The 18,234-nt window shown below is 49.7% G+C and overlaps 1 protein-coding gene across 4 annotated transcripts in view; it reads left to right on the top strand.

Moving 5' to 3' along the window:
* Positions 1–18,234, top strand: part of VANGL2 (VANGL planar cell polarity protein 2) — a 39,088-nt gene that overhangs the window by 11,177 nt on the left and 9,677 nt on the right. For all 4 annotated transcript variants that reach the window (XM_088151069.1, XM_088151066.1, XM_088151067.1 and 1 more), the window contains 3 exons: positions 12,445–12,718; positions 15,782–15,902; positions 17,626–18,233. In XM_088151069.1, the coding sequence (XP_088007195.1) occupies positions 12,648–12,718; positions 15,782–15,902; positions 17,626–18,233 (800 nt within the window). In that variant the 5' untranslated portion in view covers positions 12,445–12,647. The remainder of the gene's footprint in view (positions 1–12,444; positions 12,719–15,781; positions 15,903–17,625; position 18,234) is intronic.

Below are 18,234 nucleotides of genomic sequence, written 5' to 3'. Positions count from 1 at the left end.
TTCTGGGTCAAGACCTTGGTTTTATCTCTGTTGTCTATTGTCTTCAAGAAGCCAGGACTTTGGGATGAGGTGTATAGAGCCAGCCAGCGAGAGGGACAGAAATTGATGTTCATCAGGGTGAGGCTTGTGGGGTGCTGAGATCAGGTCCTCAGCTCCTTGGTAGGTGCTATTACCAGCCCAACACTACGGGTCGTTCCCATGCTCATGTGTTTGTGGACTGGCCTTGAAAATTCTGAGAGATCCCCTGAATTGTCATCATCATCATCGAGCAACTGTGGCAAAAGAAAGCAAAGTTAGCACCAACAGTAACAGGCACCTTAGGTGCAATCCCAAAACATCTGGAGCGCCACTTGAAGACCATCAGCATTGAGAAAATCACCATCGGTCCATTGCAAAAGGCAGCTTTACTTGGAACAGCCTCTATCCTGCGACGATGCCTTTAACCCCATCAAACAACAACACCTGCCTATTCCAGGTCCTTGGGAAGGACTCGATAGATGGATGAAAATGCCAAATCCAGTCTAAACATCTGGCTGACTGTGTGACCAACAATAAGTGCCTACTGGAAAACAGAAAGAGCTGTTTCTCCAGCATCAAATACATTCTCTGTCCAAAGTGAGATGAGTTTACCGTTCTAGGACTGCAGGCGATGTTTGTATGGTCACATCTTGACTCTTTGAAGGTGGATTATGGGGAAGGCAGGTTCAAACCCTGGCTCAGCCAAAGTTGTGCTGGATAAGTTGGGTGAGTTGCTCTTTCTAAGCCTAACAAAATCCTGGGTGTGTTACAGAGATGAGAGAGGGAACCCTCTGGGCTGTGTGAGCTCCTTGGAGCAAGAGAGCAGTTACAGCAGAGTATCGGAAACACATTTGCTGATGTTTTAAATAGCAGTTGTGCAGCTTCATTGCTGCAGAGAAAACACTTGATAATGAACAGGCCATGTGTTGATAGCAGGGGAAGGTTGCAGGCAGCTGTAGTTGACGCAGCCTTTTGACCCACATCTCGTGACTCCATACGGGCAAGGATGTACGTTTGTGACGGGCACCGTTGGACATTTCCACGGGCCTTCTGAAGCCTGGGAAGTCTGGGAGCAGAACATTAATTTGGGAGCCCTTCTAAGTCCCCCCCGCCTTAATCCAGTCGTGAGTCATTAGAGATTCAGGGTCAGGAAGCAGAACCCGAACCATTCTGAGATGCCATGGGGGGCCCTCCTCTTAGTCGGCTCTTGTTGGAATGCAGGCAGCTGCCTTATCTAGCTGGTGCATCAAGCCCCCAAGGCCGTCCCCCCATTAATTGGGGCTGTTTCCCAGCCTTGCCTGGAGCTGCTGGGAATCAAACTGGAGCATTTGCAGCTGAAGCCAGTTTGGGAGGAAGGAAATCCGCCCATGCCCAGAGCCTGAGCTGTGCAGAGACCTCTTTTTTCCTTTTTTAATTTAGTGCATTACTCAGAGCAGGCCCTTTGAGAAGGTTCCTCCCCTCGCCTGGTCCTGGCTGGGGCTGAAGGTGGGTGCTCCTTGTTTCCAGCCGCCCAAAGGCCAGCCCTGAATAAGGCTTGGTGAACGCAGCCTTCCCGCCCCCACTTCTTTTCAAAGCACTCCCCCCCAGCCTATTTCCCAATGTTTGCCCCCTGCCCCCAGCTTTCCCTCCCGCCTTGTTTCCTGAGAAACCCTCTTTTCCACCAAACAAAGCTCAGGGGGCAATGCAGGGCAGGTTTCCCCCTCTTTTGGCACCCCCTCCCCGACCCCCCTCCTCCCGCTTTGGATGCTGGTCTGCAAGCTCCCCGGCCTTGTTGCCGTTGCCTAGGCAACCGGGCGTGCGCGTTTGCAGGCCGGCTTTGTTTCCCTGCCATGATAAATGTGCAAAACTCCCCAGGGGTTTTGCACAAAAGACTGGTCTCTTCCCTTTAGTTGCAGCTCCCCCCCCCGTGGAGGGGTTTGGACAGTGGGGAGGGGGCAGAATTTATCGACTGCCCCCCTTAGTGATATGAGCTTAGTTGCAGCAGCATTCCCCTCCTTGTGAGCTGCCTGGGCTGGCCAAGGGCCCCCCGACCCATTTCGGCCTCACGCTCTCTGTATTTGGGTGGGGGAGTTGTGGCAAACAAAATTTTCCACACTTCCTGTTGGACTAACCTAAAGGGAAGAATCTTGTCATGTAGCTTTGGCCTGGATATGTGGGGTCCCCAATGGGTGCATTCGAACTCCCAGAATGCCTCAGCCAGCGTGACTGTTGTGGAGAATGCTGGGAGATGGTCCACCCATCTGGAAGGGGACAAGGTACAGGATGCTAGCAGGAGGAACCTCACCAAGATCTTGATTTGCAACACGTTGGGGCTTTTCATTGGGTTCATTGGCTAGCCCAGTGTTTCTCCCAGTGTTGCTGGCTGGGGAATTCTGGGAGTTGAAGTCCACCCCTCTTTAAATGGCTGAGACTGAGAAATGCTGGGCCAGATGAATTAACTTAATGGGCAGAATGTTTTCAAGGTTGAAGGAGTTGTAAATGATTTATTAAGGTCAGTGCTTAGAAAAAACTATGGTGCTATTTATAAGGACATTCCACTTGCTTTCCCAAGGTTCAGCATACCTTTCTCAATTGTCTTCATTTGCAGATGTATTAGTTTCTATCGGTATGCATAATAAAAGGGCCGTTTGGGCTGAATAAAACAGTATCAGCAACCTGTGGCTTAAGATACAAGGAAAGAATAGATAGGAAGGACAATACAGAACAGAGCAGAGCAGAGCAAGGCAACAAACTGAATTTAAAATCCTGCATTAGCTGTCTCTGACCTTAAAATTTTTGTCTCAGGAAATTGGTACCCCTCAGGGTCAACTGAGAGAAATTGACACCCAGGGAGCTGTGTGGTCAAAGACTGGCACCGTAATCACTCTGGTGGACCTCTTGGCACGTCAGGCCATTTTGAAGCAGCCCCTGATTGAGTGTTTTGCACAGGTTTAGCCTACAGGTGGGCAGCTCTGATTTCTCCAGGAAAGACCCAGGTGGTGTGGTAGATAAGATCAGCAGAAGTCCTCTGTTGCTTGCACATCAGGGGACAGGGATGGTTACAAGAACAGCTTCAACCAATATGAAAAATATTTGACTTTTCAAAGAGGGCGAATGCATGCAGAACTGGCCAAAAAGACCTCTGAACATCCAACCAACTTTATTTCTTCCCCCGATTAGATTTGTTTCTTTGCCTTTCTCCGTTGCAAATTTGGCTGCATCTGAGAACTCAAGCAGTCAAAAAGAATCTGGTGTGAAAAGGTAGTGCAAAAATAGCCTGGGAGTTGAGGACTTCCATACTGAATCTCTGGATGACTTAGACAATAGATTCATTTCAGTCTTAGCAAACATGGTAATCTTGAATGGAGGGGGTTCAGAATGGTCGAATCGCTTGCAATGGCTTTGGGTGTCGGATTTACTGAATTTTGCCCCTGGGGAAAGAAATGCATGAGAGGCAACTTGGTGTCCTCCAGAAGTTTTGGGCTACAGCTTTCAGTGGCTGTGCTGGCCGATGGACCATGAAGGCCTAAACATCTGGAAGACACCAGCCTGCCGCAGTGCAAACTTATAATGCTGTTTTCTGCTGAGTTCTTCTCTCTTCTTGGGGTGTCCATCACACCTCCAGCAGTATCGCTGAATAGCAAGACAACTGGATTAGACCCAGCTCTCTAAGGGCTCACACCACCACGTTGTTTTACTGTGAGTGATGGTGGTATAAAATGTGATGTCATATTAATAAATGAGAATGTACAAAGGTCCCGCCTGGGTTCGGGACCTCATTCATAGCTCAAGATCTCTGGAAGCTACACTGGTGCTGCTGAGCCCCACATTTCTGGCTGCTTCTGGCAGCTTCTCTACTGGGTTTCAGGCAGAGAGGGTGCTTTCCCATCACTGGCCACCTGGGGCCTTTTCTGGGTATTAAACGTGGGCCTCCTGCACACAACCCAGGGGCTTTACCGCTGAGCCCCACTTTCTCCCTTAGCTAGCTGGCTTTAAACCCAACGTGGCCATGGTCATCTCAGTTCTGAGCCTCAGGGTTGATTGCACGTTGAGGACACTTGCTGCCTTTAATTCTCCTTTCCCTTCTTTTTCTTCAAGCCCCCTCCCCTGTCCCTGATCTTCTATAAAGCTCTTTCAAGAAAGCCTTGTTCTCTGAGAATAGAATGGCCCTGGGAGAGGGTCTCTGCTGATTCTGCAGGAGTCTGTTGCAATTCTGCCATTTCACAGGCCTTGCACTCCCTTTGAACAGGTCCATTCAGCTGAGGCTTAGAGGCTTAGTATCGATCTTGCAAAGCAGGAAGGTGGGGGTAGGAGGAAATCGCCAGTGAAAGGCTGGAGGACTCCGTGTTGGGGGAAGAAATGTGCGACGGATAATTGCTGAGTGAGTAAAGCAAGCAGATTAATCTCTTTGATTTCGTGTGACTTGCCCATATGTGGCATAAGAGCTTCTGGGTGGGGAAAGTTGGTCTGAAGGATCATAGGCTAGGACAGTGTTTCTCAACCATGGCAACTTGAAGACATGTGGACTTCAACTCCCAGAATTCCCTAGCCAGCTGGGAATTCTGGGAGTTGAAGTCCACATGTCTTCAAGTTGCCAAGTTTGAAAAACACTGGTCTACACCATTTAAGTAGCTGCAGCTGTTCCCTCACTTCAAAACAGCTACTCTTCTTGGTAGGCAGTGGCTTCACCCTGTTGGAACTGTGCGCTCTTGTTGTGGTGGGAAGGTATGGTGCTTCAGCCCTGCAAACGGAGTCCTGCCTCAAAAGCTAAATTGGGCCATTGCCCTCTTTTTGCAGGCAGAGCAAGCCGGCAGTCAGATCTTTGGCGTTCCTTCAGCAGAAATTGCTGTCACTTCTGGGCGTGTGCAAAGCGTTGAAATACTACTTTGCCTTTCTTTGAGCTGGTGGCCACTGGGGAAAGCTGGTGGCCATGAATTGTCCTCGCAGCTCAGGGCGTGGTGAGGCTCTGGCTCCAGACTTTCGGAGAGAAAAGGGCTCTGAAACAAGGCAGATAAGAGAAGCTGTCTGTGAGTGTCCTTCGGGGCTTGGCCTGCAGGTGGGAGGAGAAGGGTGCTCAGCATTTCTCACCTTGCCAGACACCCATCTGCTCTCTGAATACCTGGAGGCCTGGGAAGATGATAAGGAGTGCTGAAAGCAAGCAGCAGCTGGGTGCCATCCATGTGTGGCCAGCAGAGCTTCCACCTGCCCCTCCTTAGGCGCGAGCTGGGGTGGCCATTCGCGTGCACGACCCAGTGGGTGTCGTGTGGCCGCCTGTTTAGGTCTCCAGGACCGCTTCACCAATAGACCTGGCTGACCTGTTGCACTAACCCTTGTTTGCTGACCTGCAGCTTGCTGCACGAGCCTCTGCAGCTTCCAAGCCCTAACGGCTGGATTCGTGCAAGGTGCTAAGCCGAAATCAGCCAGACAAATCTCGGCGTTCCAGTCTGATGCAAATACGGGCCAAGGCAGCTGCAGGGAATGGCGTTGCAGTGCTTTGCTTGGGCTGGGGTGTGGGTGTGGGTGTGCACTGGTGTGGTTCTGGGCAGGTAGGCTCAAGAGGCACTTCCCATATATCCCATTCTGTTCAGGGCCGCTGGGGAAGGGAAGAGGGGAGAGCCCAGAGCAGGGGAGAGGGGAGCTTTCCAGCCATGTCAGTCCCCAGAATGGGTGGCCCCTTCTTGGCGCCCCAGTCCACAATGCTAGGATTGCCTTCTGAGGCCATGGGAGATTTTCCTCCCTTCTCTTGGGACTCCATTTGTAGGGAATGGCTCTCCTCCTTGCTTAACCCCAAACTGCAGCCTCTGCGCTGTGGTTCAGTTTTGGGCAATTGCGAGTTGGAAGATCAGGGCCGGTGGCAACCTGAGATGTTCTTCAGGGTCTTTCTGAAGGGACAAGGCCCAGAAAAATCCTTTGCCTGGTTGGGCAGTTTGGGCTTCATCATGTTGCTGGAGCCCAGCCCTTGCCTTTGCACGTTGTGCGATCCAGGCCGTCTTGTTAAGCCAGAATGGGTTTATCCGATTGGGCATTGCCTGTCCGGTATTCACATCCAGTGTGCTGGTTAACTTGGGTTTCAGGATCAGCCTGTTGTACGTGCCCACAGCACTTGCCAACCAGGGCAGGTTTTTTAAGACTGGCACAGTACACCCCCCCAATATCAGTCAGTTATTGCACCCAATTGAGCATTCCTCAAAGGTAGGACTGTGTAAAAGGCATTGCAGTAGTCAAGTCTTGGTGGAACCAGTCCATTGGAGGTGGGGAGGTGGAAAACAAATACGCTGTGTCATTTACTTAGAGGAGAGCTAGCAAAGTGGGTGGGGGGTAGACATTAATGTAGCATAAATGGGGACCACTGCAGAGCCCTGGCATGTTGTGTGATTCCAGGCAAAGGGCGGTTTCTGTGCAACCTCCACTTCTTTGACACTGTATTCCTTAGGGGTGTGTAAATCCTTTGAAAAAGGTGCTTTGGGGTGTGCGGCCACAGGTCCAAAGCCCTCTTCTTCCGTCCTTAAAGCAGCTGCATCTTTTTCCAAGCTCATGCAGCTGCTTTGGAAGCTCCTGCCGGGGGTCCCCGCATGCATGGATTTGCACAGCCATGTTGCAGCATTTTTATCCAGCCGAAGAGAGCCGGGGGCAGCTTCTGAAGCAGCTGGAAGAGCGAGCTTGGAAGAGTGCCAGCTGCATCTGGGCAGAGGTACCAGGGCAGCACTTAGCTATGCAGACTTGCTGCCGATCTGATCCTCCGGGGAAGGCACCTCCGTTCCAACCCAGATGGTCCTCCAATCCTGGTTCCGATTGTCTTCTGAGCTTCAGTCCTGCCTGGTTGACACACATCCAAGCCATCGCTGCTCTAGGAGGCAGCGCGGGAGTGATTAAAAGCCTCCTGGAGAATTTCTCCACGAGGATAATTTCTTCTCAGGCTTGTCTTAGGACTCTCAGGGCTCTTGCGGCTTCCTTCAGAGGTGATCACCAAACTATAATTTTTTAATGTGACATAAGGCGAAAGCACGATAATTCAATACAGTAGAGAATGACTGCATTAGCTAATTTAAATTTAATTTTAGTTAACTTTAAATCAAATGTTCTGACCCCGCCCGTATTCTGTATCACTGAGCGAGTCAAGTCATCCTGAAAAAAATGGATCTTTAGAAAGCAGAAGAAGCAAAATAGCTCTCAAGATCGAGAGACCGGATGCTGCTCAGGGGCACTTGGCTGGAATAAGGGCAGAAGTGGTGCAGAATGGTGCTCTGGCCAGCCAGGTGTCCTCATCCAGCCTGGGAAGGGTCCACAAGAAGCTGGGTCACCGCCTCCTCAAATTGGGTAGGACTAGGTATATCCTTACCTGAAGGGGGCGGGGGGCAGATGCATGCACGGAAGCATTGTGGAAATCTGTGCTCACCTGCAGCAAGGGAAGTTTGTCTCCAAAGGCCTACTCTCTCATCTGACATGCCCCTGGGGTTGCCATAGAGGACCCATGGCCTCTAGCAGGCAGTTGTACTGGAAAGGAGATGGGCACAGTTGCATAGATCCTGGGGCATCCCTCTCCCCACCCCCAACGCTTCCAGCCTGCTGGCGGTCTGTTCTCTGGATGATAAGACAAGAGGAGGTCATCAGAAGAGGTCTTCTCTCCTCTGCAGAGGTTGTAGGGCAACCACAGATTGTGGACATGCCACCACCTGCAGGCAGGGAGTCGTTTCTGCTTTGATCCTGTGGTTTCCTCTCCCCCAGTTTTTTGGGAGCAAAGCACTTTGCGAAGTCCCCCTTTTGCCATCTCCCTAAAGCTGCAGGCGAGGAGCTTCCATGACACCTCTCCTGAACTTATATATGAATATAAGCCATGCCCTGCTGGGTCGGACCTCTGGCCCATCTAGTCTACTGTCTGTTTTCACAGTGGCCGACCGACTGCACAAAGAAGCCCACTAGACTCCCAGCAGATGGCCTTCAGAGGCAGGCGCATCACCATCAAGGCTAATAGCTTAATAATAGGACTTCCATGAATCAGTCCAACCCTTATTGAAGCTGATAGCCAGCACCACATCTGCCAGCAAATTCCAAAGTCGAATTATGTGTCGAGTAAAAAAATATTTCCTTTTGTCTTTCCTGATTCTTCCAGGATTCAGTTTAATTGGGTGACCTCTGGTTCTAGTATTTTGGGAAGGGGAGAATAGCTTCTCCTTGAGCACTTTATCCACACCCTGCATATTTTGCTCTTAATTTGCTTGCCTTGAATCTTGTCTGGCTTCTTGTTGTCCAGTGGCTTCTCAGACAACAAGCAGTTCATGGAGCTTGGTCAGATATTTGGAAATAGTTGAGCATCTATAAAGCCATTTTTACATTTTATTCTGCACACGGTGAACATAAGTGGCACAGACAGAATGGAGACTGTTTATATAAGCTTTGCATATTTCTACTTCACTTTCTTGTGGGTAGAGACAGAGAATTGTCAAAGGGGTAAAACCTGCACACCTTCGCTGCTGGGAGTCCTGCAGGCTGATGTTGCACTTCTGGATAATTGCATGTCTTTTCCCAAGGTAGAATGTCTAGAACTTTCTTTTTGGAGAGTGGGGAAAACCTGAGTTTCTCAGAAGGCAGGAAGATGTTTGCTGTTGCTGCCTGTTTCGAAGCTGGGAGTCATGGACCAGCAGGTCTGAAGGGCTCACATTGAGGAAGGTTGTCTTCTGGGTCTTGAGCACACAGCAAAGGAAATTTCCTTAAACTAGGTCATTTGCCTCCTCTGATGGAACCAAGATCCTTTTCTCAGCTGGGAATACTGAGGATTGCATCCAAAATCAACATTAGGCTGGGTTCTCACAACATGCTGGATCAGGTCAGTTAAAGAAATAGTTGCATTTGCGCAGCAGGCTACCCCGGGTTAGTTTTAATCTAGGAACTTTTTTTGGCGTCCTGAGAAATTCAAGCTCATTTTGTTCAGTATACTGGCTGGTCCTGAAAAATGGAACCGGGATAAGAGTCCAGCGGTAGAGCCGGAGGTCATCTTGATCAACCCTCTGCTTCAAGCAGGAAATGGGGGAAAGATTTAGAAATGTTCTAGAGCATCGCCAACTGCTAACAGTAAATGATTTGGAGAAAAAAGTTGCAGTGATTGGAAGAAACGTACTGAAACTGATGCTGTCCTTGTCATAAAAGCTCAGCTGCCAAGTGATGGATCTTCAGTCCGTGGCTCCAGGGATAGAGAAGGCATGTCTTCTCAAGCTTGCAGTAGCAGTTTTTGCCCTCTTAAAAGACACAATGTCCCATTCCTATTTTCAAACCATTGATGGAATTCAGAAGGAAGTACAGACATTTGAAGAAACCATTGCGTCTTCTTCCAGAATAAAAGTAATGGGTGATACAATTTCTATCCAAACAGCACCATGATAGGGTAACATCACATTGTTTGGACCAGTGCTGCATTCTGAATGCAGCTTCTCTAGCCCATCAGTGTCTTCTTGAAAGGGTGTCTAGGTGTCCGTTAGATTAGTTTTTACTCATTTTAAATCTACAAGAATGTGACCCAAAATGCTGAAATGGTCTTTCGTCAACCTTTCTCCCTGCTTGCCTATACAGGCAGTCCTTGACTTACGACCATTCGTTCTGCGAACATTCAAAGTTACGGCGGTGCTGAACAAAGGGATTTACGACCTGTGCCCGAAGTTATGGCCATTGCAGCGCCCCCATGGTCACAAGCCAGTTTGGTCTAGTGGTTAAGGCACCAGGCTAGAAAGCAGGAAGCTGTGAGTTGTAATCCCGCCTTAGGCATGAAAGCTGGCTGGGTGACTTTGGGCCAGTCACTCTCTCAGCCCAACTCACCTCATAGGGTTGTTGTTGTCTGGAAAATAGGAGGAAGGGGTGTTAAGTATGTTTACTGCCTTGAGTTATTTATAAAAATAATAAAGATGGAATAAAAAGTCTAAAAAAAAATTTGGGCGCTTGGCAGCCCACCCACACTTATGACCTCAGTGGCTCTTCAACTCCCCCACCCATCTCTGCCCTTTTGGCCACCCTGCACCCTGCCTTGCAGGGCAGCAAGCAGCCCCAGAACTGCGCAGCTCTGGGGTTGCTTGCCTTGCCCCAGGAAGCTGCAGCTGCCCCAGCCCGGTCTCAGCCACAGTCACCCTTGTCATCCTGCACTCCGAGACCCTTGCCACCCTACACTCTGCTGCCCCAGCTGACCTTCGCTGTCTTCTTGCTCCCACTGCTGATGTGGCTGGGCTTCGCGCTGTGGGGAAAAAAAACAAATGGCAAGCAGCCCCAGAGCTGTGTGGTTCTGGGGCTGCTTGTCACCCTGCAAGGCAGGGTGCAGAGCGTCCAGAAGGGCAGAGATGTGGGGGGAGATAGGTGGATGGGGGGAGATGGAGGTAGTCCCTTACCTTACTGAAGCTTGGGGCTGGGAAGGACCAAGCACGGAATGGTTTGGATCAGGATGAGTCCTTGGCTAATGACCAATAAAATTGCTTAACAATGGCAACAGGAATTGCTGGGATTGCTGTTGCTAAGCAACGTGGTCATGTGTCATCTCACTTTACGACCGCATCGCTTAGCAATGGAAATTCCGGTCCCAATTGTGGTCATAAGTTGAGGACTACCTGTATTTTGGCACATCTCATTTTTTTCTAACAATTGTTTATGAATTTCTATGGTAGGCTGGTTCTTTCATAAAGAATAGCTTAAATCCCCCAGTGCTTGATGGCTTCTGAATTAGCCAGCCCATGTCTAGACATCAGAAGGTGTAACCGGCTGCTTTTGGCAAATAATGCTTCAGTTGCGGCTCCTCAGATAATAAATAGGCATCATTGGTTCCCTTTAATGGATCTAACTCCGCCCAGGTTCTCAGCGAAAAGTTTGCCTTGCTGTTTCCACATCTGCATTCCTCCTAAAGACGCCATTGCCGGCTCACCAGGACCATGCCAGGCTTCCCGTGCAGCTCAGAGGATGGAAGACCCTGGAGGACCTTCGCTTGGCAATGCTGGAATTGCGTTCATCCTGGGTTTCCTGGTGCCAAGAATGTGCCCTGCCCCTCAACTCTGGTCTTCTCCCCCAGGAGAACCGGATCTGGGACTTTTCTCTGAAGGCTCTTTTGGGGAGGATCTGAGTTTTGTCGACTCAGCTTCCTCTTGGAGTGTTCGTGTCCGACTTGTTCTGACAGACTCCTGGCGCCCTGGAGCAGAGCGGGCTCTAGCCTTGAACGAGGCACCTTCTAGTTGGCTTCTCCCTCTCTTGCTCTGAGGCACTGAGCACACAGAAGAGCGGATCCTTAATGAACACATCAATCATGCTTAATTTTCTAGCACTGGCTACTTCCAGAAGGGTGGGGTCTGTGCAGCTCTGGGTGAAATTTTGGCACCCCCCTCAGGCCGGCTTTCTTTGGAAATGGTCAGACCCTGGCAGGAAGTTTTCTGCTTCTCGCTTGGCCCACCGTTTCTCCTCTTCCACCAAGAGTATATCTCAAGGCCCAGCCCAGGCCCACTCTTCCACCAGAAACGTGGCCCATTTGTCCGTGTGGCTGGGCAGAAATTGCCCTGAGTCTCTGCTTAAGTTGAACCAGAGCGTTGTTCTCTAATGGGATAGGTAGGAATTAAAGTGTGCAGAGGATTTTTTAGATCTGTATCAACATGCTACTGCTGCTGCTATTTTATTTTGGAATAAGGTTTCCACGTTGGGTAACAAGAGAAGTCAGAAAGTTGAAAAGAGGAGAAAGTTTTGGTGAAATGTTCATGGGTGGAGTGTGCTACCCTTTGCACTCCCTTAGTTATAAATGCACACTAAGTCTAGCACAACTGAATAACCAGGTAGCCAAGGGGTACGTGTGAATGTCTCTCTGGGCTTCCATTCAGTCCCAGTGAAGATACCACGTGGGGCTGTTCTGGATATGTGCCCTGAGAATGTGTGGGAGAAGTTCTCAATCCCCTGGGGAAATTCAGAGAAATCGCTTTCCCGGTTTCTCCCTGCACAAAACAGGCAGAGTCATTCAAAAAGTGCTTCGTTCTCTTCTAAAGTGGTTTCTAGGGAGCTGCCAGAATCTTTGGAAGAGGGGCATTCTGGGAAAAGGGAGAGCTCCCTGTTTCCTTCTACAAAGCAGTCGGGTGGGTAGGAAAGGGAAACAAAGGATGGTAGAAAGGACATGGAGAGCATAAGGTGAATCTCTTGGAGAAACGGGGTAACACAATAGGTCTTCTCAGAAAGTGTGCATGTCAAGCTATAATGTACCCCAAATGTGCATTAGGAATCTCTGCATGCAGAAAGCTAGTTTGTGAGAACAGAAGGTTGTAGTTTCACTTTCCTGAGGTGCTGATTTTCTACTTGCAACCCCAGCTTTTTAAAAATCATTGTACCTCCTAGTCCCTCAGCTCCTTGTCCTCTTAGTTGTCCTGCATGCTCTCCCACTCTGGAAACTCTTTGGGTGGATAAGATTAAAGGGGTTAAACCTGTTCTGCCTTCCTCTTCATACAGGTGCGCCTCTTTTCTTCTAAGTCGTGCCCAGCCAGCCAATCAAAATAGAGTCCTTCAAGGTGAAAGTTGACTTTCTGAAGGTGCCCCTCGGCCTAAAGAAGCCGGCTCTGAAGGAGGCAGCGGCTGCCTTGGTGGCTGTCCCAGGGCCCGGGAGATCCAAATCCATCAACGTGGATCGCTACAAGGCTCGACGTTCTGACAACATGGACAACGAATCACAATATTCAGGGTATTCCTACAAGTCGGGGCACTCACGCAGCTCCCGGAAGCCCAGGTAAGCTAGCCAGCTGGGCTGAATTTGGGGCTGGTAGAGGAGGTGCCTAGGGACCAGTCCTGAAAGGATCTGGAAAGACTTCGTAGAACTGTGTAAGATCACACATGGAACAAAATGTGCTCAGAGAGGAGCTTGATAATTGTTTGCTCCCCCTAGAATTGCAGCCTTAAGTCACAGGCATTGGGGAGTATCCTATCTAGGTTGCAAAAATCCGGATGCCAGAGAACTGTAAGTCTTTGCTGCCATCTAGTGATAATCTGGAATTCTGCAGTCTGGATTTGGTAGTCCTTCTGGGAAGTGAAAGCATAACTCAATCCTGCTTGGGAACTTTCCCATGTCCCACAGGTCACCAAGAGGCCGGCCAAGTATCAGTTAATTCTGGAGAGCAAAAGGAAGAGGTCTAGAGTTTAAACTCTAGAGTTTAAACTCTAGAGCCATGTTTCTCAATCTCAGCAACTTTAAGATGTATGGGCTCCCAGAATTCCCCAGTCAGCTGGTCCATACTTTAAGTGCTTAAGTCTTAAGTTGCTGAAATTGAGAAACATGGCTCTAGAGCGTAGACTTATATAAAGGTTCTGACCTTTTTGTGCTGCACTAAGCAATTGAGTGTGGCATTTGAGGCTTCATTCTTGTCTGCAATAATGATTCCAATCAAGATGTGTTATATCTGGGAGCGTTATGTTAAGAAGGCTGAATTAAGGACCTGTGATTTATGGCTGAACTGGGGGTGAAGCTTGACAAATTGATTGCCCTCTCCTCGTTCCATTGCTGTGGGAGAACAGCCATTCTCTAGGGATCCAAAATTAACACAGTGGCTACAGACCCTCTAGCAACCTTGCTAATCATCATTCAAGTTGACCGTGCCTTGCTCCAGCATCAGAACCAAGTGGAAATGAGATGAATTAGTTAGTCAAGGTGATGGATTGGCTAGCCCAGTAAGTGGGGTAAAATCTACCAGAAATGGTGTTCTCCATGAGGGGCAGTTTGGTGGTTTCTGGAATGCTGTAACTGTTTCAAGGTATTCTAGAGGTGGTTTATTCCTGAAACAAGCTTGTTCCACCTGAAATGTTATATCCAGAGCAACTATTAAGTCAGAATGTGGATTGGAAGAAAAGAGGCTTGATTGACAGTTCAAAGAGGGGTTGCCAGATGAAATGCAGGATGAACTTGTTCATGAAGGTATCCTAAAGTCTCTGATGACATTAATCCAGCTCTGCTTGAAGACAATTGGTGGAAGACAGATGATGGCCATGAAGGGAAAATCCCATTTTTTAGTTAGTTCCTCCACTCACACATCAGAGATTTCGAAAGTTGAAGCCCTGAGCTGGGAATAGCAGGGCTATTGTCTGCTTAAGTACAAGGGCTTATGTCTGTATTGTGGAGAACCTACGCACTTTGTGAGTGCCCTGCTACCTCCTGTCCCCTTCTGAAGCATCAGCAAAGAGTCATACTTGAGAGCATAGCATATTTCAATCAGACACCTTAAAGCTGGCTGGGAAATGAAACCAAAGGTGTCAGGAGCTTTGAATAATCTGAAACTGAGCAGAGCCCAGGCTTGCAGAGGTACACATTCGTACAGGTAGTCCTTGACTTACGACCACAATAGGAATTGGAAAATTCATTGTTAAGTGGTGCAGTTTTTAAGCAAAGCATCATGTGACTGCACCCAATTTTATGACATTTGTTGCAGTGGTTAAGAGAATCACACAGTCATTAAGTGAATCATGCTGTTCCCCATTGACTTCGCTTGTCGGAAGCCAGCTGGGAAGGTCGCAAATGGCGATCATCTGACCCTTGGACGTTGCAAATGTAAATACATGCGGATTGCCAAGTGCCCGAATTTTGATCACTTGACCACAGGGACACTGAGACAGTCGTAAGTGCAAGGACTGGTCACAAGTCACTTTTTTCAGTGCTGTTGTAACTTCAAACAGTCACTAAACAGTCGTAAGTTGAGGACTATCCATATTTAGTAATTCCTGTTACCCATACAAACATAGACTGGCTCTGAAATACACTCAGAGGCGTTACTAGATTCTGACTCTATCGGCAACTTCACTGAACTCTCTGTCATGTGAAGATGCTCTGTGCCCACTCAACCTGTAATAGTGAGAGTATTGATGACCAGCTCTACCTTTAGGACACGTGGCAAGGTGTGTAAAACTTCTACAACTGTCAATTCTCTGGAATTTTATTTAGCTTCCCCATTTCATTTTCCAATAGTCTCAAAATTTGCACGGGTGCTGTAGGTTGGGTCTCTCATGTACACAGGACAGGACAGTTAGTCTGCAAGAATGCAGTCTTTTTGGGTGGGGGAACACATTGGCCCCATGACAGCTTGAGGACTTGTGGCTTTTGGTGGGGGACATAATTCAGCTGTTCAGGTCCTACCCCCTCATCCTTGCATCCATTGGGGGAAGGATTTGAGATCTCCCCCCTTCATAGCTAGTTTGGTTGGGCTCAGTATTGGGGTGCATGTGTGTCCTGGTTCCCCTCCAGCTGTCATTGTCAAGGGACTGCCAACTGTGGGGTTGATCCAGTGGGTCCTGGGGAAAAGCAGGGGGTTGTCAGTGTGTGGGGTCTACAAAGGTACATTACCTCCGTCCACTTTCTGGCTAGCTTAGGTTTAGCGTGATGTGTAATCCCAGCTGTCCTGGATTCTAAATCTTTGGTTTATGGCTCCATGCAGAGGATGCCTCCCAGGTCCCCTTTTTGTGGCCCTGAGAGCCACCTCTGTGCTTGTAGACAATTTAAGGAAGAGTTTCTGCCATTTGGTGGTAGGGAAGAGAAAAAACTGTGGTAGAGCCCCTAAGATAGGACTGTGACAGATCCCTAACCAGCTTCACCTCAGACTTGTCATGGGCTTACCCCATGGCTTCCGATGACCTGGGTACATTGTTCCTCAGCTTTCTTCCACAAACCAGCAGCTGGAGGGGAACCCCTGCATGCCCCGTCACCACGGAGCGCCTGGGGTTGGCAATTCGTGAGAAGATGGGCGTCTGCAGTAGCTGTGAACTGAGCAGCCATCCCTAACTCTCAGGACCCCCTTTTTGCCCCCCACAGAGATCGGCGAGAGCGACACCGCTCCAAGAGTCGAGATGGGAGCCGAGGGGACAAGTCCGTCACCATCCAGGCTCCTGGGGAGCCCCTGCTGGACAACGAGTCAACCCGAGGTGACGAAAGGGTGAGTGGCTTTATTGGCTACGCTGGGAAGACAGGCGTTGACCTCGCCTCCTGGCCCTTGTTCTTGCTTCTGCGTCTGCTCCTGGGGCACTTTCTGGAGTGTGTCTCCCAGGGAATGAAGGGTTCTTTTGCTAGAGTTTTGGGATGTTTCTCTGTAGGGAATTATTTTGGGTATGTGCTTAAAGAGGAAGGCAGGAAGGAAAAGTGGCCTTACATCGTGCATCTATGTGGTGTTGAGTTCTGCTCCTGCTGCTCTCTCACCTTTGTTTATCTTACTAAGTTTATATCCTGCCTTTCATTCAGGAGTTAAGTTAAGTGTAAAGTACTCCCTTATTTTCTCACAGCAACAACCCTGTGAAGTAGGCTGGGCTGAGGAAGGATGACTGGGCCATGGTTGCTGCAGGGGAACTAGAACCTGGGTCTCTCTGCTCCTGGTCCAACATTTTCAATGCTCTATTCTGGTTTTGCTGCAATTTTATTTACCCCATTTTGTAGCCCTGCTTGGAATGATTATGGTAAAATGTTGATAATGATACTGGTAGTCCTTACTTAACAACCCTAATTGGGACTTGGAACTCCACTGCCAAGCAAAGCAGTTGCTAAGTGGGAAATCTCGTGACTGCAACTGTGCTTTCTGGCTGGAAAGAGACAAGACTACTCAGTTTCACCCCTTTGGCTTTTGTTTGCCTCCTAACCTCTCCCCTGCCCTTTGCAGTGCTTAAGTGCCTGCTTACTGTCTTGTACACATCGAAAGCAATGAGATTGCACTGGCAGCCCAGTCCTGGGAGCCACAGGCGCACTGCGCAAACAGCTTACTCTCTTGAAATCCCTTCCTCTCCAATCTCTCCGCTCTGCGAGCGGGGTGGGAAGAAAGCGATTTCTGTAGGCAATCTCTCCTTTGCCCGACCCTTTCCCACTGCTGGTGGGATCGCATTGCTTTTGATGTGTGGAACAGCAAACAGCTTACTGTCTTACAACCCCTTCTTTTCCAATCTCTCTGCTCTGCAATGGGGTGGGGGGAAACCACAGGTCAGGCAAAGGACAACACGTACTGACTGTAATGACGAATAAGCAACTGAGGGGTGCTGCATAGGTCATAAATGGTCATAAATTGGCCGCAAAGTTTTTTTTTCAGCACTGTTGTAACTTTGAATGGTTGCTAAATGATTGGTCAGAAAGCAAGGACTACCTGTAATAAATAAATACAAGGACATCCACGAGAGGGGTGGGGAGTTGGAACTGCACCAGATCTCACACACACACATCCCATTTGCCACACGAATGGAGGAGCTAGCCGGCTGGGATTCTTACAGTCCATCCAATTGTGCAAACTCTGTTTTTGCTAAAGTTAAAAATTCTAAGCCTGTGCTAGTCTGGAGGGAAAGAGCTGCCAAGGTGCGTAAGTTAGATAGCAGTTCACAGTTGGCGTTCTGGTGATCAGTGAAAATGGAAGGGATACAACTCCGCTGATTTTAGGTGTGTTGGGTTGCAGTTCCCCGAATCCCCCAACATTTTGCAGCCCAGCCCCAGCGGGGGGAGGCTGAGCGCAGAAGGGGGTCTTCAGGGCTGCTGCCTGTCCAGCTGGGATCACTGCATGGTGCCGTGGACAGGGGGGCCTTTCCAGGCTTGGCCATTTGCAACAGGGGAGGACAGACCGCACTTCTTTTTCGGCGGTGACTGCTGCCCCCTTTTAAGGCTCCCCTGTTACCTTTGTTTCCTGGCAGGATGACAACTGGGGTGAGACGACCACAGTGGTGACCGGCACGTCAGAACACAGCATTTCCCACGATGACATCACACGCATCACCAAGGACATGGAGGACAGTGCCCACCTGGACTGCTCCCGCCACCTGGGGGTCTCGCTGGCTGGGGCCCTGGCCCTCCTCTCCTTCCTGACCCCCATCGCCTTCATGCTGTTGCCCCAGCTGCTGTGGGGTGAGCAGCTGAGCCCTTGTGGGACCCCCTGTGAGGGCCTCTTCATCTCGGTGGCCTTCAAGCTGCTGATCCTCCTGCTGGGCAGCTGGGCCCTCTTCTTCCGGCGCCCCAAGGCCTTCCTCCCGCGCATTTTTGTCTTCCGCGCCTTGCTCATGGTGCTGGTCTTCCTCCTGGTGGCCTCCTACTGGCTGTTCTATGGCGTCCGCATCCTGGACTCCCGTGACACCAACTACCAGGGCATCGTCCAGTACGCCGTCTCGCTTGTGGACGCCCTGCTTTTTGTCCACTACCTGGCTGTGGTGTTGCTCGAGCTGCGGCAGCTGCAGCCGCATTTCACCCTCAAGGTGGTGCGCTCCACTGACGGGGCCAGCCGGTTTTACAACGTGGGGCACCTCAGG

This window comes from Python bivittatus, unplaced genomic scaffold (genome assembly GCF_059951505.1).
Source record: "Python bivittatus isolate LINGU-HERP-01145 unplaced genomic scaffold, Pbiv_v1 ctg000660_np1212, whole genome shotgun sequence".
Lineage (NCBI taxonomy): Eukaryota > Metazoa > Chordata > Lepidosauria > Squamata > Pythonidae > Python > Python bivittatus.
This window is presented reverse-complemented; position numbering and strand designations above follow the sequence as displayed.